The sequence below is a fragment of the Eriocheir sinensis genome, chromosome 4 (assembly GCF_024679095.1).
Source record: "Eriocheir sinensis breed Jianghai 21 chromosome 4, ASM2467909v1, whole genome shotgun sequence".
Lineage (NCBI taxonomy): Eukaryota > Metazoa > Arthropoda > Malacostraca > Decapoda > Varunidae > Eriocheir > Eriocheir sinensis.
In genome coordinates, this window is record NC_066512.1 from 28,695,054 (window position 1) to 28,717,453 (window position 22,400).

Genomic DNA, 22,400 nt, shown 5'->3' on the forward strand with positions numbered 1-22,400 from the left:
GATCGGTGGCCTTCAGGAGTAGTATATAGTAGTAGTAGAAGTAGTATAGTAGTAATAGGAGGAGGAGGAGGAGGAGGAGAATAGCATAATAATAATAATAATATGAAGGATGGAAAGAGAAAATAGAATGAAAAGAAGAAAATAATATGAAAATAGAAGAATAATGAAAAAAATGGATTGAAAAGAGGAAGAAAAAAAACCGAATATATTAAGATGAAGAAAACGGAGGAAGAAAAAGAAAAAAAAATCACTTCCCTTCCCCTCCCTTACTTTCCTTCCACTCTTTCCTTCCCTTTCCTTTCCTTCCCTTCTATTCCTTTATATAGAGAAACCACTAAAAGATACAAAGAAACCCAGAAATCCAAAGAGAAAAATGATTAAAAGATACAAAGAAACCGGGAAATCAAGGTATAAAGACAGACGAGTGTGGGAAATGTAGAGAAACATAACTAAAAGATACAAAGAAACCCAGAAATCAGGGTAAAAATATATATAAAAGCCAATACAAAGAGAAAAATAATTAAAAGATACATAGAAACCGGGAAATCAAGATATAAAGACAGACGAGTGTGGGAAAGATAGAGAAACATAACTAAAAGATACAAAGAAACCCAGAAATCAAGGTAAAAATATATATAAAAGCCAATACAAAGAGAAAAATAATTAAAAGATACATAGAAACCGGGAAATCAAGGTATAAGGACAGACGAGTGTGGGAAATATAGAGAAACATAACTAAAAGATACAAAGAAACCCAGAAATCAAGGTAAAAATATATATAAAAGCCAATACAAAGAGAAAAATAATTAAAAGATACAAAGAAACCGGGAAATCAAGGTATATAGACAGACGAGTGTGGGAAAGATAGAGAAACATAACTAAAAGATACAAAGAAACCCAGAAATCAAGGTAAAAATACATTTAAGAGCCAATACAAAGAGAAAAATAATTAAAAGATACATAAACCTAACTATAAATGAAAAACAAGGAATAAATTAAGACAAAAGAAACAATACAAAGAGAAAATAATTAAAAGATATAAAGAAACCGGGAAATCAAGGTATAAAGACATAAGAGTGTGGGAAAGATAGAGAAACATAACCAAAAGATACAAAGAAACCCAGAAATCAAGGTAAAGGACATATGAGAGCCAATACAAAGCGGTCCCAAGAGGAAGAAGAAGAAGCAGCGGCAGCCTCGGGCGGGAGAGGAAGGAGGCTCAGGCTGGCGTCCCTTCCCGTTATATTTGGTCATTTCTACCCTTGAGTATACACCATATCCTCTCTAAGCCCGTAATCAAGTAAAATGGAGTGAGGAACATCTGTGTGCATCGTGTTGGCAGCGGTGATCTCTTGGTGTGGAGGAGAGGAGCGTTTTGCGGTGGGCAGCGGAAGGGAGGAAGGCGCCTGGCAGGGTGGCGAGGAGGAGCAGGAAGGAACATTTTTGGATGAAAGTCTGAAACGGAGAGAAAAATATCTGAAGTGACGAGGAACCCCAGAAAACCAATGTGTGGGGACCTGATAAGCGATACAAAGCACCAGAAGAGGAAGGAGGAGGAGGGCAGGAAGGTGGGTTTCAGCACGGCGTGTGTCCCCTCCACAACAGTCTTGGTGGAGCGCAGGAAACGAAGAGAGAATAGCAACTAAAAGCAAGAAACAAACCCAGAAAACCAAACTGTGAGGACCCAAGAAGCGGCACAAGGCGAAGGAGGAGGGAGAAGAAGAAAAAGAAGAAGGAAGTGGAGGAGGAGGAGGGAAGGAAGGCGGGTGGCAGGACGGCGTGTGTCCCTTCCACAACACGTCTCCCAGCCTCTACAAAGCTCCCGAGAGGTGTGAGAAGCCCTTGGGAGTGGCGGCGGACGCAGAGGTCTTGTAATATCGATAAAGAGAGCGTTGTGTTTGTGCCAGAGGAGGAAGGAAGGCGGCTGGCAGAGTGACGAAGATCAGGAAGGAACGAAGAGAGAAAGAATAACAAAAGGCAACGAAGAAACCCAGAATACCAAAGTGTGAGGACCTAAGAAGTGATACAAGGCGTCAGAGCCCTTCAGAAGCAGAAGGAGGAGGAAGAGAAAGGAAGGGCCCTGGCAGGGTGGCGTGTCCCTCCTCCACGGCACGTCTCCGCCTCTCCTAAGCTCCCCGGAGGTGTGATAAGCCCCAGTGGGTGGTGGTGGAAGCAGAGACCTTCAATCATCAGTATTGAGCACCCCAGGGGAGAAGAGGGGCAGGAGCAGGAGCAGGAGCAGGGAGAGGGCGGGGGTGCCGTGTGTGCAGCCAGCAGGATGGTGGGGGTGCGTGGCAAGGTGTCAGCAGAATGGAAGAAGAGGGTCAAGCTGGAGTACACCCGCCTCAGGTCGCTCAAGAGGTTCAAGCGAGCAGACGAGATCAAGGCGGCGTGGAACGACAACCGGAGCAAGCTGAATGGTGAGTGGCATGGACTGGGAGGGCAGGGCTGAAGCAGTTTCCAGGGGCACCGAGGCAGCCTGTGCTCGTGTTAATGTCTAATGACTGTGTGTTAGGATATCAGGAGAGTTAACAACAACAGCACATCCATGCCTGTAGCTCATCTTCCCTGCAGCCTTGTGTACTTTTGTTTTGGGTAGTAGACTTTCCCTAAACCAAGATAATTTATTTGTAACATGTGGGACTTTTACCCCTCATAACCAAGAGGACAAGCCCCTTTTGAATGAACCAACCCTGAATGGTGAACTTAAGGGACAGTACTCCAACCAAAATTTGAGCGGACTTAAGTGTCTGTGACTCTGCCGCTATTGATCTAATTTCCTGGTGTTCTGCCCCATTATACTCACCTCTCCCTTCCCTTGCAGAACTACTGGAGCAGGAAGACCAGACCATCATCGGTATGGGGCCGGTGTGGGTGTGCTCGGTGGAGGCGCCGGCACACCAGGCTGTCATGAGGCGCACACACGTCACGTCCTCCTGCAGTGAGCCGCTGTCCGTGCCCATCAAGACCATCAACGCCATCAACCCCATCCCAACCATGTACACCTGGGCACCGCTGCAGCAGAACTTCATGGTAAGCTTCACGGACAAGGACCATCATACGGATATGAGTACTGAGACCATGTTCAACTATAGCGTATGCCCCCTACTTTACCTTTCATGGAAGGGAATATCACCATTATCATCTGTTTAACATAATAATTTCCCACAATTTTTTATGAGATTAGATGGTCAATGGTACACTTCCAACTATTTATGTCCATTACCTTGGCCTCTGTAATGCCCAGTGCTGCAAAATCCTCAACACACAACCTCCTTGGCCAAATTATTAGTTACTTTTCCCTCCAGGTTGAAGATGAAACCGTCCTCCATAACATCCCCTACATGGGAGACGAAGTGCTGGACCAGGATGGCAAGTTCATTGAAGAGCTGATTCGCAACTACGACGGGAAGGTTCATGGAGACAGGGAGACGGGCTTCATCGACGACGAGATATTTGTGGAGCTGGTTGACACCCTGGTTCAGCAGTATCAGGTAACTTCCTCTTCTTCATTTATAGTCCATCTTCCCCCATTCTTAACCCGTGGGCATCGGCTATGGGAAAGCCGAGAAGTGGCCGAGAAACGTCAATATTACACTGCATTTTGAGACTAAGAAAAGAGCATGGAACGTATATCAGAGTACTCCTCTCATAACCATAAAGCCGTTAAAAAGTATTTACTTATACTCAAACTCCATTCTTTTTTGGGTGGTGTTTGTTACAAAATAAACAGTCTCGTGACACGTGGCATCTAGCCGAGAGTCGCTTGTTGTCTGCTTTAGAGAATTCGACAAGTGACTACTGTGCTAATTGGAGTCAGTCTGCATGACCTTACACCACCACCTATGACATATAAGCCCACTCATCATCAATCACCACCACAACCCCCCAGGGCAAGGGTGGGGGTTGCTTCTGCGCCATACCGCCTACAATTAGCTCGAGTTAGGTGTTTTGAGCCGAGCCCCAAACAGGGTCCGTTGTTCAGCGGACTGACTCACGGAAGCCCAAAAATGGGTCCGCCGATGCTGCCGGGTCAAGGTTGGACTTGCGATGATCCTCCCCCATCCTGCTGCAGTGCTAATCCTTCCTCTTAGCTGGATTTCTTACCTGGATGGGGACACGCCCCATCCATAAAACTGTGCGATGTCTCCAACCAAAACTGTAGCTGATGATTTTCATTAAGATGGTCAGATGGTTGGCTAATATGACATCACGAGATGGCACGGACAACTACTAATTTTCAATACCCAGTCAATAAAAACAATCCAAACAAAACACCCAAAAGAACAACCAAACCACGTGGCAAATTAATCAAACTCGTATAGGATCTGACCAAGATGCTTGCCAAGCTGGTGCTTGAAGGAATTCACCAAGATGACAGAAACAACAGAATCCAGCAAGCTGTTCCAAATGTTAATTACTTTCAATGAGAAGAAGTGGGCTCTCACATCAGTGTTACAACGGGGGACATAAAGCTTATAGGAGTGACCTCTAGTGTCTCTGTTGCGATTTCTCGTCAGCAAATGTTCAAGCTTTGGGCAAAGTCGTTTTAAAATTTTAAACACCATAATAAGATCAGCTCTGATCAGTCTGCCTTTAATTGAGAAGAGACTCGGTTGCGTGAGACGATCCCTATAAGGTATGTCACAGAACCCAATGATTTTCTTAGTCCACCTTCTCTGAACAGCTTCTAGTAGTCTAACATCACCCAAATATCCAGTAAACCACACCACAGAAGCATAGTCGAGGATTGGCCTAATATGCAAAATAAAAACCGCTCTCATAAAATCTGGAGTTCTACAAATAGTTCCCTTAAGAATACTATAGCTTATGCCACTAGCTTTGCCTGCAATCTCTCTCACATGAAGATGGAACTTGAGAGAAGAATCAATCCTGACCCCAAGATCTTTGTGGTTGTCAACATCTAAAATGGGTTGCTCACCAATGAAGTACTACAAGAAAACAGGTGCATCTTGGAAACTTCTACAAAAGTTCATTCTGACACATTTGCCAATTGAAAAAGACAAACTCCAAGATCTAATGTATTGAAGATACAAGAAGATGGGAAATGAAATGGTCAGATTTCAAAATTACTGAGGCTAAAAATAACGAGGTCATAAACTAAAGCCCATGTTTTTAAATGTATTGACACCCCAGTTCGCCTGTCTGAAAAGCCTCTTCTAAAATCTGCTGGGCTTTTCATGGACAGTTTTGTGATGCTAGGGATAGTTTTACATGACTTCCCCACTTTGAATGGGAAAAACACCCATGGAAACCCGGTAATCTTCTCTGTGGCCGTTGGGGGAACAGTCATAGTGGGAGCCTGATACTATGGATCTAACTCTTTTAGATTAGTATGGCTATAGTGTCCCTACCATTTGATGTGATGTTGTTTATGGCCCTGTTGCATGTTCCACTCCCACTGCTGACTGAGACAGATTAGGATTATTATTTTCACTGTGTAATGTAACTCGATATTTATTTTAGATGAAGGAGAGTGTGAAGGACAAAACAGAGAAGAAGGTAGCTGGGAAAAAAGAAGCAAAGACCAAAGACAAGGAGGATGAAGATGAAGAGGAGGAAGAAGAAGAGCAAGAAGAGGAGGAGGAGGACGAAGAAGACAGTATTACCAACAAAGAGGCAAGATATCTATTTTTGTATTTTCAAAATGGTTGTGATGTAGCATTTCCTCGGTGGTGATAATGTAGAGCTGTTGCAATTTTTTTTCATATTTATACGTCATTATGTTGGATTCTTCTTATTTACCCAGGGGGCTTCGTGGTGCAGTGGTTAGCACACTCGGCTCACAACCGAGAGAGTCCGGGTTCGATTCCCGGGCGGAGTGGAAAAATTTGGGCGGCTTTTCCGATACCCTATGTCCCTGTCCACCCAGCAGTGAATGGGTACCAGGTATTAATCAGAGTTTGTGTCCCATCTCCTGGGGTCTGTTATCTTCTATAATTTCTTCCCCTCCTGTCTCTCTCCGGCATATGACCACAGATGTTGCGCCAACTAAACGAAACTTTCCAACTTTCTTTCTTATTTACCTGAGTTATTTTTCATTCTTTTTTCTAATAGGAGAATTGATTGAGATGCATAAAAACTAATGGATGTATACAAATTTTAAAGGTGTAGTGTTGAAAGGTATAAAACAAATGTATGGTTTTTACACTTACATTACCAACACGTTTTTTTGATTTAGAGCTGCCACAGTTTTTATATTCAGTCTTCATTTTGTTGGATTCTTACATACCTGAACTGTTTTCCATTCTTTTTTTCTAATAGGAACACTAATTGAAACGCTGCTTATAAATTAATGGATATACATGAATCATAAATGCGTAATGTTGAAAGGTATGAAACTAATGTATGTTTTTTTTCTACCAATACCTCATTTTTCCCTGATAAGAGTACTGATTGAGATGTTGCCTTTAAATTAACGGATATATATGAATCTTAAATGCGTAAAGTTGAAAGGTATGAAACTGATATATGGTTTAACTTTACGAGTGTCATCTTTTGAACTGGTTAAGTCTCCCATTTCAGGACGACTATTGGGAGGGATCCAGCATCATAGGAACACGAGACTTCCCATGCTTCGCCATCTTCCAGGCTGTGTCGGCTCTCTTTCCTGACAAGGGCTCGGCCGATGAGCTGAAAGAGAAGTAAGTTTTTGTGTATGTTGAGGTGCTTTGTGTGCTGTGAATGATAAGTTTTTAGAGTAGTTGTGGAGTTCCATGGTTTTTGCACACAGGAATCAGAGGCACCTTCACACATACAGAAGATACATAGAAGAAGAGGGTATTTTGTGTGTCGTGAATAATAAGTTTTCAGAGTAGTTGTGGAGTCTCATGGTTTCTGAACACTGCAGTCAGAGGCATATGTGCATTAGATACATAGAAGAAGAATGAGATGAGGAAGATAAGATGCATAGAGTTGATGGATACAGACATCCTTATTTTGAACCTCTTGACAGATACACAAGAGTTGATGAATACCAAACACACCCTAATCTTGAACCTCTTGACAGATACAGAGTTGACAGACCCCAAACACACTCTAATTCTGAACCTCTTGACATAGTTATATGGAGTTGCCTGATACCAAACATACCCTCATTTTTTACCTTTTGACAGATACACGAAGTTGACAGATACCAAACACACACAGATACATTAAGTTGATGGACCCCAAACATACTCTGCTCTTGAACCTCTAAACAGATACAGAGTTGACAGATACAAACACACCCTCACTTTTTAACTTCTTGACAGATACATAGAGTTGACTGATCCCACTGCGCTGCCCCCCGAGTGCACCCCCAACATCGATGGTCCCAGCGCCGAGAGTGTGCCGCAGGAGCAGACCATGCACTCCTTCCACACCCTCTTCTGCCGCCGCTGCTTCAAGTACGACTGCTTCCTGCACCGTAAGTTTGCCCTGCTCTGCTTCTCTGTTTGTTCATAATGGGCCAGTGCCGTAAGACTTTGCAGTTTACATTGATTGGTCTTTTGAGCAAAGGGAGTAAAATTTGTTCAGCTTTGAAAATTTCAGTCACAAGATGAAATTTTTTTAGTTTTTGATTGGCGCTGCAAGACAGAAGGGGCCGTAGCTCATTGCATTATCTTGAGACATTGTACGAGTCATCAGTTTTGTGCTTTTGAGAATGAGAAAATTTTACAACGAAAAGATTATAGTACTGGTAAAATGGAGATTGTTATTATTACTAGCTATCATGACAACAGTAATAATGATAAAATTACAACAATAGTAGTGATAGTAGCAGTAGTAATCTTCTTGCCAAATCTGTTAAAGAATTACCATTTCAATCCTGAGCCATCCTGAAAATGTCAGTATTTTCAAATTTAAACATTTGTTGTGAATTCATGTGGTGCCATTTTTCCCATTTTCATGGTTGGATCAAGTGCATATCATTTGTACTTTGGTTTCTCGTGTGTTGCAAACTGTCCTGAACATTTATATACATATCCATTCTGTTGATATTTCTTTTTCTTTGCATTTTCCAAGGAGGGATGACATAACACCAAGTGCTCATTTTAGTCTGCATTCCTTGCCCTGCCTTGATTGTCAACTTTACTGGGCTTCACCATCTTGCTGAAAGCCTTACTGAAATCTAAAAAATCATAAAGGTTTGGAAAGAGAGAAACAAGAGACGTATTTACTGTCATGGAGTATACAGCGGAGACCTTTAGATACTTCATTTATTGACACGGGTACAAGTAGCATTAAAAGTGGTCTTAGCAGCGAAGCAGCATTCAGTTTCCACAAAAACTTCCTTTCAGACCACATACTAACTGCACATGTCACAGCTGCGTCATGTTGTGGTGTGCACTTGATCCAGTCATCTACACATGTGTGAATGTGTCTCTGAGATGCAATTTTTGAATATATTTTGTCTGTAATCAGTCTCAAATATTGATGGATATTTTACAATTTTGAATTAACTCTTCAGTGTGGTGTATTTGATGTTTGAATAGATCAAATGAAATTGTTCTATTAATTTAAACATGGATTGAATTGATGAACACTGTGCCTCTGCATTGGAAAGTGCCATTGACTTGTGAGGGCTTTCCAGGAGTGAGATTCCTAAATTGAAGTCTATTTAGCACACACACATCGGCTGTGATTGGAAGAACTACATGACAAGATCAGCAAAATTGCACGTTAAAAGCTTCAGTGTGATGGACGATCAAAGAAAATTAGTAAGAGTGTAGGACTCTTGGATAGCCCAAGCAGCCGGATGATTGGTTGGAAGACGTGAGCAATGAGATCACCACATCTGACATTGTTATATTGACATGCTGTGGATAGAGAACATGCAGTCTTACTGTGTAATCTTCCCTACAGCCACCAAGGGAAGCACAGACGCCCCAGGTAAGGGAAAGCAAGTCTTCCCCGAGCGTCTTGAGGCGACCTTGCTAGCTCTCCTGCTGAGGGGCAGCTCCCAAGTCTCCCAACTTAGGAGTGTGGAAATAATGTCTTGTCTTAAGGTCTTGCAAAATTGCCACGTGATCCAAGCTTCACCTTGGTTGGAAGATAACTTTATATCACATGGTTTGACAACTTTTCAGGTAGTCATGGAAGAAAGTAATAAAGCTATGTGTTCATGCTGTCTTGTTGAAATATATAGTCTTCATATTCCATGGAACAGAGTCCACTGTATTAGGTAGTGGAGAATTTGACGTATGTTTTGTTGCTCTTGAGGCATCATTAAGCTTTCTCTACTATTTTAGCTATGCATTTGCTGAATCACATATACTTACTAAACATTCTTATGCCTTGTATGACAGGTTAGGGAAGATATTCCTATATTATTGGTGTACCTTGTGCTAGCTGAGGGCAGGAGTGTGTAGGTCAATTACTGTAGAACACTCAGACAGGGCATCCAGAATGTGAGTTGAGGTTTTCAGCATGGGAGGTGCTGCTAAGATCACATGTGGCCCAAATGTGAAGCCAATACTTTAAGACAGCTACATGGCAGGCAGTCCATTACATGTACACTTGTTGTGCCAGGAAGGTGTAGCCACTTGACAGCATTTCCTCAGGCAGCGTTGTTCCCACCTGTGCCCTGAGCAGCAGTCACAGCCTGTCACTTTGGAGTAGAAGTTGTCGCACCTGTCATCAGGTTTGAGAAGCCTAAGCTTACACTTCCAAACTGTCTTATTTTTATTTAAGTATAGTTTACTTGTATGAATCTGCTTCAGGTGGTAACAATTCATGTCTGAAAACTAGCAAGTAGCTAATTTTCCGGCAACAGTACTCAAGTTTTTTCTCTTGAGCTGCATTTTAATTTGAATATATTTCAACACACATGAGACCATTGCATCAGAAGCAGGCTTCTTGCAGTCAGTTGTTTGGCTGATGAATGGGAGGCTTTATTCTTGCCTGACATTTGCCTACTAATATATTCATAACAAGTAGGTACTTGATACAGCTTTCATGGACTGAAATAATATCAAGATATCTTACTAACATTCTCAGCTTGAACTTTGTGAAGGTAATGTATTGGCAGCTAAGATCCAGGCATGATGAAATACCAAAGTTATATGAACACAATATATATATATATAAATATATATATATATAAATATATATATATATATATATATATATATATATATATATATATATATATATATATATATATATATATATATATATATATATATATATATATATATATATATATATATATATATATATATATATATATATATATATATATATATATATATATATATATATATATATATATATATATATATGATACATGCAAATAGTGTGTGTGTGTGTGTGTGTGTGTGTGTGTGTGTCTCTGTATGTATTTACATACGTATTTGTAGTCTGCCGGGCCCGAGCTAAGCTCTCATAGTTCCGTCTCCATATCTACATTCATATAGCCTTTCCTTCATTTGTTGGACACTGTTCGCCTCCACCACCACTTCCCACAAGCTGTTCCATGTGTTGATACTTCGATGTGGAAAACTATACTTTTTTAAGTCACTCAAACAGGTTCCTTTATTAAGTTTCTTCGTATGTCCTCTCAGCCCTGCATTCTCGGAGTTAAGAAGAGATCATCTCTATCCACCTCAAACTTATTTACCAACTTCTACAGTGTGATCAGATCTCCTCTCTCCCTTCCTTGTTTCAGTGTCGTCAAGTCCATCTCCTTCAATCTGTCTTCATACGTCATATTCGAGAGTTCTGGGACCATTTTAGTTGCAATTCTCTGTATCCTTTCTAACTTTCTGATATCTTTCTTTTTGTGAGACAACCACAACTGCAGCATATTCATGCTTTGGTCTTATCATTGTTGTTATTATTTTCTTAATCATTTCTTTGTCCATAAAATGGAATGATACCCTTATATTTTGCATCATCCTGTAGGTTTCTTCAAACAGCTTGTTTGTGTGCTTTTCTGGGGATAGTGTGTCTTGCATCGTTACTCCCAAATCTTTTTCTTCATGTACCACCTTTAAGTTTTCTTCTCCCATCCTGTATGTTTTCCTTGGTCTTTTTTTACTTTTCCCCATTTACATAACATGGCACTTGTTTGCATTAAATTCCATTTCCCATAACTGGCTCCATCTATATACTCTGTCCAGGTCATTTTGCAGCTCCTCACATCTTCCTCCATCCTCACTTTTCTTATTAACTTTGCATCATCTGCAAAAAGGCTCATATAACTTTCTTTACCCTTTGGCATATCATTTATATATATTATGAACATTATTGGTGTCAGAACTGAGCCTTGGGGGACTCCACTCTCTACTCTCCTCCAATTTGATTTCTCCTCTCTAATCACTGTCCTCATTTCTCTTCCAATTTAGTAATCCTTCATCCACTCTTTAGCCTTTCCGCCCATTCCTCCCCACTGCTGTAGTTTCTAGACTAACCTTGTCAAAAGCTTTTTTCAAATCGAGATATACACAACCAGGCCACCCTTCTCTCTCTTGCACCACGTCTATTGCTCTTGAGTAGAAACAGAGTAAGTTAGTGACACATGATTTCCCTTTTCTAAATCCAAACTGTCCTTCATTTATCATGTTTTCCTTTTCTAAATGTTCGACCAATTGTTTTTTATTATACTTTCACAAATCTTGCACATTACACTTGTCAAAGAAACTGGTCTATAAGTAGGTACTTTGTGTGTGTGTGTGTGTGTGTGTGTGTACTAGTGAATGTGTACCTTTATGCTGACACCATCTTTTTATTGTTTGGCTGAGGGTAACACCCAGTGCATCACATATCTGAAGTCACAGTGGGGGTTAGGTTCAGTGACCAGGCTGTGGGTAACATCCAGCTGTTTGATAGCAGTGTAAATGAATGAGTCAGCCGTCAGTGGGATTTGAACCCAAGGTCAGGCTCAGCCCAGGACCCCCGGCCATCATGCCCGTGGCCTGGCTGCTCACTTACAACCTCCTCTCAGGAGCTGTGAGAGTTAAGAAGGCAGTCTGCTTATTATTATAATTGAATATTTCTGTCTCTGAACTTTGTCAAAACTCTCATTGGTGGGCTGTTTCCTACAGTCAGGACAGGTAGTCGGAACAAGCCCAATAGCAAGTACTGTGAGCAAAACCAGCTAGGGGGAGGCAGCCAGTCCCCAGTTTAACCTTTCATTGGTGTAGGAGTTACTTCTCTTTGACTAATCTCTCACAACAGGCAGTGGAGTTGAAGAGTGTTATGCCCATATGGCAGGAATGTCACTTCAAAGTCTTTTAGCTCTGGTCATGTCATGTGATGATGCCAGGTAGTAAGTAGACCAAGGTTATAACAATTGACCTGGAATAAAAAGGAATAAGTTTATGAGAGCTGTAATCAGGATTAAAAGAATGTTCCTAGAACAATGAAATAACAGATGAGAATGAGAAGCTTTGAGAAATCAAATGTATATGATCAGCAAAATTTATTTTTCAAGATAACATTAGTCAGTGGTGCCACAATTGTTTTCATTTGTCTCTGACTGAAATATTTTGCAGCATGTTGCAGATGAAACAAGTCACTGATCATTGGCTGCTAGGTGGGAAAGTGATCATACTAATATGATCAACGTTTAAATGCAGTTTTTATGTGTCGTGGTTCTTTCTGTTTGTCAGGCTTGGCCACATCCCATCCACGACCTCATGGCGGCAAGAGGAAGAGTCCTGACCTCAGGTCCCTCACAGAGCCCTGCTCCCCCTTCTGCTACCTGCACTTGGTGAGTCAGTCTGAGGAGAGTCAATCACATTATCATCTTCGGCTAAGTTTGCTTGAAAAGTTGCCTGAAGTGTATAAATTTCCAAAAATCAGGTTACCAGCAGACTGCGGGTAAGCCAATTCAGACTGTGCCAAACAACATTGATTGCCACAAGTTTTGATATGATCTACTTGTCTTCCTTCGCCCAAACAGCCAGATGCCAAAGAAAAGATGGCCGTCGCTGCCTCCTCCTTATCGTCAGAAAAAGTCAAGGAGGAAAATGAGTCTTCTAATGAGGGTAAGCCGCGCAAGATCCGCAAGCACGCCTCGGTGGACTCTGGCAATGAGGCGAGCTCTGAGGACAGCAACGACAGCATTCGCATGAACAGCAGGAAGGTGGAGAAGTCGCTGTCATCATGTAAAGGCCTCCACATTTTTTTGTAGTTATTCATGAAGTACTGCTATTGTGGATATCGTGTAGTACGTATATGACTGATTTGTATCTTTTTCTAGCCATGGTGAATAGTTTGGTGTTATTCCTTTCTGTACTGTCTTCATTCACAGAGTTCTTGCATGAGTGGTGGCAGATCAGGCTTTTGGAAGGGGAAGTAATAAGAGAACTGACAGAAATGATGTCATGTGACTTATATTGGCCACACCATAGTCAGGCTCAGCTATGGAGTCTGATTGGGCGGAGCTCTCGGGGGAGTCAGCCTGGACATAGTGCTGCCAAATAGGATTCATTGTTTACAGAATATTTGATACACAATTTCAAATACTATGTAGCTTACACATGAGAGAAAGAGTGATGTATTGGGGGTGATGCGGCAATGCTGTGAAGAGGTTCAGGCCCCACCCAAATGGACTTCATATTCGTGTTGGGTCCCCAAAGTTATATAGGAGAATACATATAGACATTTGTTCTACTTTTTATTTATTTATTTATTTTTTCCCCCCCACTTCTCAGTTTGGTAGTACAGTACTAATCCCAATTGTACTTCAGGCGGCGTTGACTTTGACTGCAAAACCTCGGTCCTGGTGAATGGCAACAGCAACGGCGCCCTGGGAAGCATTCACAGCAAGCGTGTGATGGGTGTGGACGGCGACATCGTGCGCACCAACAACAAGTACGTCTACACCAAGCCTCTGAGCTCCGACAGCCTGGTGGAGAAGCTGATGGACACGACGGAGCCCGGCAACCTTAGCACATGGCTGGGCTCTGAGGCGTCCATGTTCAGGGTCCTCCACAAGGTGTTCCTCAATAACTACTGTGCCATTGCTCAAGCCATCCTCACCAAGACTTGCCAGCAGGTAGGTTCAGGTGTTGAGCCGCTCGAAATAGAAAAGATGAACTCCCCATGTAAAGGGAAGTGGATTTTAGGTACAGGAAACAATTTAATTCACATGAAACAGATACCAAAGAAATTCGGACAAAATGGAGGTGTTATCTTTTCATTTAGGCACTCAGAATAGAAGGGACGAACTCGCCAGCAAAAGGAGACAGGATATTAGGTACAAGAGATATTTACTTATTTGAATCAGGTACCAAATAAATTCTAAACAAAATGGAGGTGTTATCATCTCTTCATTTAGGCACTCGGAGTAGAAGGGATGAACTCGCCAGCAAAAGGAGACAGGATATTAGGTACAGGAGACATTTACTTAATTTGAAACAGGTACCAAATAAATTCTAAACAAAATGGAGGTGTTATCTTTTCATTTAGGCACTCGGAGTAGAATGGATGAACTCGCCACCAAAAGGAGACGGGATTTCAGGCACGGGAGATAATCTGTTGAACATGAGGCAGGAAAGTGGAGGTGTTATTTCAGTGAGGTTTATTGATTTAGGACTGCTGAGACTTATTTTTTATTTTTTTATTTTTTCATACTCTGTTCTGGCTCTCCCTCTCATCACATTCAGTACCACCTCACCACCAACTGTCTCTCTCAGCTCTGCACTGGGATGAAATACTCAGTGGCTTAATATGTTTATTTCATACCTTATTTCTATACCAGGTTTTGCATATCTCGTGCTCCAAGGCTTTGTATACATTTTTTTTTTCAAGTATAATTACATAATCAGCATCGTCTTCAAATGATTCAAATTCTTTCATCAGGTTGCCTTTCCAAATGTGTTTCTACTCCTCAAGGCATTTTCTGTTTCCTATACCCTCCTTCCATCCACTCCTTAACCTGGTAGCAGCAGGGATCATGTTTCTTAATGGTCCCTCTAAGCGAGAAAAATGATAAAAAAATCATCACTCACAAACCATTTCATAATATATATCAAAGCATTTGTGATCAGCTTATGTATCATTTATTTTGGGGGGTTTAAATCATGGCACAAATTTGGCCCGTCGCTGCTACACGGTAAAGCCACAAATTTGGCCCGTTGCTGCTACCGGGTTAACCTCCCTGTTCTACCCCTCACGTTACTTTTTGGCCTGTAATCTGTATCTCCGTTTCTCTTTCAACTTGTCTATTTCTCTTACTTCTTATGTCCTTTCATTCTTCCACCATCTGTTGAGTTTCCACATCCTTTCATCTTTCTCTCCCTCCAGTTCCCCATCCCCTCATTCCTCTCTTTACCTCTCCTTGACTCCCCTCTCCATCCCTCTCTCTCTGTCCTTTCATCCCTCCATCATCCCTTTTCAGTTCCCACATCCTAATATCTTCGTCTCCTTCCTATTCCCCCTCCTCCCATCCCCCCCATTCCTCTGCTCTCTACTTCCCCTTGTCTCCCCTCTCCATCCCTCTCTTAGCTTTCCTTGAGTCAGTTTGCAACCTTCCTCATGTGGTGTAGCCTTCCCTGAGCCCAACACTGCTCCTTCAGGTCTACTACTTCGCACAAAAGGAAGCCACTGACCTACCCGCCGACGCCAGCATCAAGGACAACACTCCGCCCCGCAAGAAGAAGAAAAAGCATCGCCTCTGGTCCATGCACTGTAGGAAGATTCAGGTATGTCGAGTTTTATTAAAAGCTTCTTTGAGGATGTTTGTCAGTCTGTATGCACCATTCCAATCAGCACTTGTTTCTACAGTATTTTGTTTTTTCCCTATACAAGCACTTACTGGAGTGGTGTGTATGAATTGGCAAACTTACCTATGCCTGTCATTTGCCTTTTTTGTCTTTTTCCCCATTATTTTGTCCAACCTCTTTAATTTCATCCCCTGTTCAGTAGCTTGATATTGTTTCCTTATTTGTCCCTTATCTTATACAAAGTTAACATTCTTTTCATATCCTCAGCTGAAGAAGGATTCGTCAAGCAATCATGTGTACAACTACTCCCCGTGTGATCACCCCAACCAGCCGTGTGACCAGAACTGTGCTTGTGTCATGACTCAAAACTTCTGTGAAAAGTTTTGTAACTGCAGCCCAGATTGTAAGTGTAATGTTGTGATTGTTTTGGAGAGTTCATTCTACATGCTAGCAATCATATGGCTTTAGGTTTGGGAAAGAATACATTGCTCATTGACAAGTGTGGAAGTAGTCTGATGAACCAGCTGTAGATTGATATTAATATGGTAAAGTTTATGTAATAGAATGTCATTGATTGTCTCTAATTTACACTCTGGCAGTCAAGGCTTTAGGTTGGTGGCAGAGTATGTTGCTCATTGACAAGTGTATAGAAGTACAGTGTGCTGAACCAGCTACAGAGTGGTATTGATATGGTAAGGTGTATATGTATATAATAGGAATAATTATTGATATTCTCTAATTTTACACACTAGCAGTCAAGGCTTTAGGTGTGTGGGAGGAAATGTTGCTCTAAAATATGTGTGTTCACAATCTCAAGTGTCCCAAACCAAACAAATGACAACAGTGACAAACTTATATTAATGCGAGGAAATTAATGGTATGAGGTGAACCATCACACCTCCCTAATGTTACACACAGTTGTATTACATTAGGTTTGTGGAAGTGTTGCTCTAAAATAGGAGTGTACAGGTATGGTGCGATTGAACAATTAGCTATAAACTGATATTATGCCAAAGGAAAATTAACAGGATGACCCATAATTTACCTTTTAATATTTTTCCCAGGTCAGAATCGCTTCCCTGGGTGCAGGTGCAAGGCCTCCTGCAACACCAAGCAGTGCCCGTGTTTCCTGGCCGTGAGGGAGTGCGACCCTGACCTCTGTGTCACCTGCGGGGCTCATGAATTCTCCATCAGTAAAATAACCTGCAAGAATGTTTCAGTTCAGAGAGGACTGCGTAAGTTGTGTGATTATTTAGTGAGTTGTTAAAGCTAATAATCCTGAAGTGAGAGCTTTTAATTTTGACAGGCAAAAATGGTTCACTTCAGAGGACTGTAAGTTCCATAATTTTTTTTGTTAGGTGTGAAGATCTGAGCAAATAATACATTTAGGAGTTTGAAGAATTCCCTGTTTGATGTAGAGAGGCTTTTAAGTTTCCTAGTTCTTGTTCCAGATTTTGAGCCTATTAAACCTCAGTTGATAATATGTTCAGGTACATCAGTGAGTTTCTTAGGTCCTGCTTCCTTCCCCCAGACAAGCACCTCCTCATGGCTCCGTCTGATGTGGCTGGCTGGGGCATATACCTCAAGGGGTCTGCCCAGAAGAATGAGTTTATTTCCGAGTACTGCGGTGAAATAATATCTCAAGACGAGGCTGATCGACGTGGCAAAGTGTATGACAAGTACATGTGCTCCTTCCTGTTCAACCTCAATAATGGCAAGTTGTGCTGTGTGTCCAGTCCTAAGTTAAATCAGGAAAAATTTAGTGTAAGCATTCATTTGTTTTACAGGTGGATAACATAATCTAGTGTATGAATGAGCATACTCAACTTGGAATTTGCTTTATGTAGCTTGGCACTGGAGTGTAGGTTTGCTCTGACCTTCATTCAGTGCTTTGTGTTGCTAAATCCCTCAACATCCTGCCCTGTGTGTTGGAGGCCCACCAGAGTGTGTAATATTATCACTTTGGTGCTGGTGACCCCTGAGGCACAGATTTATAAAGCCAGTCTGTTGGGATACAAGGATTCACTTAGTTTCGATCTGGCCATTAGTCAAACTCTGGTTTTATTTAACATGAATGATCTGAAACATTTCTCAAGGAAGGTTTCTCATAAATTGTGTGACTAGTCTAAGCAGAAATACTTTCAATTGTATTTTTTGTGAAGATTAATACCTGACCTTTTTATTTTAGATTTTGTGGTTGATGCAACTCGGAAAGGGAACAAGATTCGGTTTGCCAACCACTCAATCAACCCAAACTGTTATGCCAAAGTCATGATGGTGAACGGCGACCATCGCATCGGAATATTTGCCAAGAGACACATTCAGTCGGGGGAGGAACTCTTCTTTGACTACAGGTATAGACTTATCCTAATCATTTTATTTAAAATAGCCACGGGCAAGTTGCACCAAATGTTCTTATTCTGAACACATTAAAGAGTATATGAAAATGATGTAAAGGAAAGTAGGAGTTACATGTAGGGATTGGATGTGGATGTGATCTGTAACATGATTAGTGCCAAGTGCAAAGGAAAGACTTGTACACCAGAAAGTTCAGTGTACATTCTCAGTTGTTGGATAGTCACTAGCCATAATGTTTCATTATATTTCTACCAAAACAGAAAAGCTTAGGTCATTGTCACGTAAAACCACTGCATGGGTAACTAAAAGAAATACTGATTTATCTTTATAATTATATATATTTTACAGCACATTAATTTTTTTTCCTCCTTCCCAGATATGGACCAACAGAACAGCTTAAGTTTGTGGGCATTGAAAGAGAAATGGAATTTCTTTAATTGCCATCTTGAAGCTGTTCATTATAAATCTACAATTCCAGTCTATGTTCTATGTTGACTGTCTCACTTAATAATATTTGTAAGTTCTCCCAAAATGCAGTCTAGAAGCAAATGGAATGCAGCTGTTGTCTGATGAGGATGTTCAATAAAATTTTAAATATGTTTACTGTTTGGAAGAACCAACACTGAGGGGCTTGGATGACCAGAGGGAGTTTGGATGACCAGAGGAAGAACTGTGAAACATAGAACTCTAAAAGCCACAACCCAGAGTGTGCTCCGCAACTTGTGTTACGCTCTCCACCACTAGTGTTGGTGCTGAAGAGTTTCCACACTGATTCACTTTCCTTGGCCAGTGGACTCAGCCACCACAAGACTCACTAGTTTATGGGTCATATTTTTTAACCTTTTGGCACCCAAGTTCACCTATTGTTAGGAATTAAGGGTTGTCTAGGAAGTGGGCTTGGATCTGAAAGTGAAGCTGAGCAGCTGTGGGTAATTGGGGGGTTGAGTTTTTCCACAATAAAAGCAATACTTCACTGTCCAGAGGTTGCATTAGTAATTAACTCTTTAGTAATTTACCCTAAAGGCATGAGTGCTAAATAAAGCAAGATTAATATACACCATTAAGTAAAATAACTTAATGAAATTAGCAGTTGCTATTGGAACTCACTTCGAACCTTGTAAAGAATATTCTGGAATGTCTGGTTAAAATACGGGCTTCTGGTAAGACAAGGGCACACAACCTGCCCGCGAGACAGTCAGCTTTGAGGCGCAGTCGTAGCAACATGTCGGTTTTACTCTGTCTGCTGTTGAACACGGAGCAAGCAACGTGGCCATCAAAAGATTAACTCTACATTACATTGCTACTGGCTGGCTTACAATGCCGACACCTTCAGTCAACCCCTCCGAACATAAGTATACCTTAAATCTTATACCTTTGGGCCATGGGGAGGGATATTTAAGGTGGTGCTTGGGAGGAAGGACTTTGCACATCGCAGGTGAGTCGGTGTATGTAAGATTTTGGCCTAACCAGTGTGTTGCTAAAGTATAAATTTGCAACACTATTTGGCAAGGCTTTCATTGGAGTTTTGAGTATTTTCAGGGGTAGTCTATGACCTGGTAGTCTATCACCAGAAGATCAGCCACCCCAGCTATGGTGTGGCTGATGTTCAGGTGAGAGTCTGGGGTGGCTTATGTTCAGGTGAGGGTCTGGGGTGGCTGATGTTCCGGTGAGAGTCTGGGGTGGCTGATCTTCTGGTGAGAGAGTCTGGGGTGGCTTATGTTTAGGTGAGAGTCTGGGGTGGCTGATGTTCCGGTGAGAGTCTGGGGTGGCTGATGTTCCGGTGAGAGTCTGGGGTGGCTGATGTTCAGGTGAGAGTCTGGGGTGGCTGATGTTCAGGTGAGAGTCTGGGGTGGCTGATGTTCAGGTGAGAGTCTGGGGTGGCTGATGTTCAGGTGAGAGTCTGGGGTGGCTGATGTTCCGGTGAGAGTCTGGGGTGGCTGATGTTCAGGTGAGAGTCTGGGGTGGGCGATGTTCAGGTGAGGGTCTGGGGTGGCTGATGTTCCGGTGAGAGTCTGGGGTGGCTGATGTTCAGGTGAGAGTCTGGGGTGGCTGATGTTCAGGTGAGAGTCTGGGGTGGCTGATGTTCAGGTGAGAGTCTGGGGTGGGCGATGTTCAGGTGAGAGTCTGGGGTGGCCGATGTTCAGGTGAGAGTCTGGGGTGGCTGATGTTCAGGTGAGAGTCTGGGGTGGGCGATGTTCAGGTGAGAGTCTGGGGTGGCTGATGTTCAGGTGAGAGTCTGGGGTGGCTGATGTTCAGGTGAGAGTCTGGGGTGGCTTATGTTCAGGTGAGAGTCTGGGGTGGCTTATGTTCAGGTGAGAGTCTGGGGTGGCTGATGTTCAGGTGAGAGTCTGGGGTGGCTGATGTTCAGGTGAGAGTCTGGGGTGGCTGATGTTCAGGTGAGAGTCTGGGGTGGCTGATGTTCAGGTGAGAGTCTGGGGTGGCTGATGTTCAGGTGAGAGTCTGGGGTGGGCGATGTTCAGGTGAGAGTCTGGGGTTGGTGATGTACAGTTGAGAGAGAGGGGTGGCTGATGTTCAGGTGAAAGTCTGGGGTGGCTGATGTTCAGGTGAAAGTCTGGGGTGGCTGATGTTCAGGTGAGAGTCTGGGGTGGCTGATGTTCAGGTGAGAGTCTGGGGTGGCTTATGTTCAGGTGAGAGTCTGGGGTGGCTGATGTTCAGGTGAGAGAGTCTGGGGTGGCTGATTTTCAGGTGAGAGTCTGGGGTGGCTGATGTTCCAGTGAGAGTCTGGGGTGGCTTATGTACAGGTGAGAGTCTGGGGTGGCTGATGTTCAGGTGAGAGTCTGGGGTGGCTGATTTTCAGGTGAGAGAGTCTGGGGTGGCTGATGTTCAGGTGAGTCTGGAGTGGCTTATCTTCAGGTGAGAGAGTCTGGGGTGGCTGATTTTCAGGTGAGAGTCTGGGGTGGCTGATGTTCAGGTGAGAGTCTGGAGTGGCTTATCTTCAGGTGAGAGAGTCTGGGGTGGCTGATCTTCAGGTGAGAGAGTCTGGGGTGGCTGATCTTCAGGTGAGAGAGTCTGGGGTGGCTGATCTTCAGGTGAGAGAGTCTGGGGTGGCTGATCTTCAGGTGAGAGAGTCTGGGGTGGCTGATCTTCATGTGAGAGAGTCTGGAGTGGCTGATCTTCATGTGAGAGAGTCTGGAGTGGCTTATCTTCATGTGAGAGAGTCTGGGGTGGCTGATCTTCATGTGAGAGTCTGGAGTGGCTTATCTTCAGGTGAGAGAGTCTGGGGTGGCTGATCTTCATGTGAGAGAGTCTGGAGTGGCTGATCTTCATGTGAGAGAGTCTGGAGTGGCTTATCTTCATGTGAGAGAGTCTGGGGTGGCTGATCTTCATGTGAGAGTCTGGAGTGGCTTATCTTCAGGTGAGAGAGTCTGGAGTGGCTGATCTTCAGGTGAGAGAGTCTGGAGTGGCTTATCTTCATGTGAGAGAGTCTGGAGTGGCTGATCTTCATGTGAGAGAGTCTGGGGTGGCTGATCTTCAGGTGAGAGAGTCTGGGGTGGCTTATCTTCAGGTGAGAGAGTGGAGTGACTGATCTTCAGGTGAGAGAGTCTGGAGTGGCTTATCTTCAGGTGAGAGAGTGGAGTGACTGATCTTCAGGTGAGAGAGTCTGGGGTGGCTTATCTTCAGGTGAGAGAGTCTGGGGTGGCTTATCTTCAGGTGAGAGAGTCTGGAGTGGCTTATCTTCAGGTGAGAGAGTCTGGAGTGGTTTATCTTCAGGTGAGAGAGTCTGGGGTGGCTGATCTTCAGGTGAGAGAGTCTGGGGTGGCTGATCTTCAGGTGAGAGAGTCTGGGGTGGCTTATCTTCAGGTGAGAGAGTCTGGAGTGGCTTATCTTCAGGTAAGAGAGTCTGGGGTGGCTGATCTTCAGGTGAGAGAGTCTGGGGTGGCTTATCTTCAGGTGAGAGAGTCTGGAGTGGCTTATCTTCAGGTGATCCTCTGATTCAATAAAAAAGAAGTATTAACAGATGTGATGAAAGAATAGGAACTCCTCCTAATGTATGCTTTCCCTTAGTTAGAGAGACCAATACGAGTGGCTTAGAGTTCGAGGATGAGGTAGCGATGGGTGAGGAAAGAGGACGAGGAGGTTGTGGGGACTAGAGAGGAGGAGAAGGAGGTTATGGGGGTTAGGGAGGAGGAATACATAGGAAGAACAGACACCAGAAGACTTGGCGGTCTATGGCGAGGGTGTCTGTTTACTACCGCTACTACTAGTAATCTACGTGTGGCAGGACAGGATGGAATAGATAAAGGCGGAGGAGGAGAGGGTGAAGTAGGGGGAGGTTGTAAAGGTTGTGGTCCTGTCCCTTTAAAGTATTTGTTTGTTCCTTCTGTTGGTATCGTGCTGCTTTTA

The 22,400-nt window shown here is 42.9% G+C and overlaps 1 protein-coding gene across 2 annotated transcripts; it reads left to right on the top strand.

Annotated features, from left to right (window-relative positions):
• The first annotated feature begins 1,168 nt into the window (after positions 1 to 1,168).
• Positions 1,169 to 18,634, top strand: LOC126982068 (histone-lysine N-methyltransferase E(z)-like). 2 transcript variants are annotated; one of them, XM_050833788.1, is made up of 16 exons: positions 1,169 to 2,420; positions 2,825 to 3,033; positions 3,309 to 3,494; positions 5,488 to 5,640; positions 6,547 to 6,665; positions 7,275 to 7,429; positions 8,869 to 8,895; positions 12,618 to 12,718; positions 12,911 to 13,115; positions 13,701 to 14,008; positions 15,531 to 15,656; positions 15,945 to 16,080; positions 16,742 to 16,912; positions 17,209 to 17,391; positions 17,866 to 18,031; positions 18,412 to 18,634. In XM_050833788.1, the coding sequence occupies exons 1-16, from the start codon at positions 2,279 to 2,281 to the stop codon at positions 18,470 to 18,472; spliced, it is 2,448 nt and encodes an 815-aa protein (XP_050689745.1). In that variant the 5' UTR covers positions 1,169 to 2,278; the 3' UTR covers positions 18,473 to 18,634. The 2 variants fall into 2 exon arrangements, with proteins under 2 accessions (XP_050689745.1, XP_050689754.1); XM_050833797.1 differs by lacking the exon at positions 8,869 to 8,895.
• Positions 18,635 to 22,400: the final 3,766 nt, after the last annotated feature.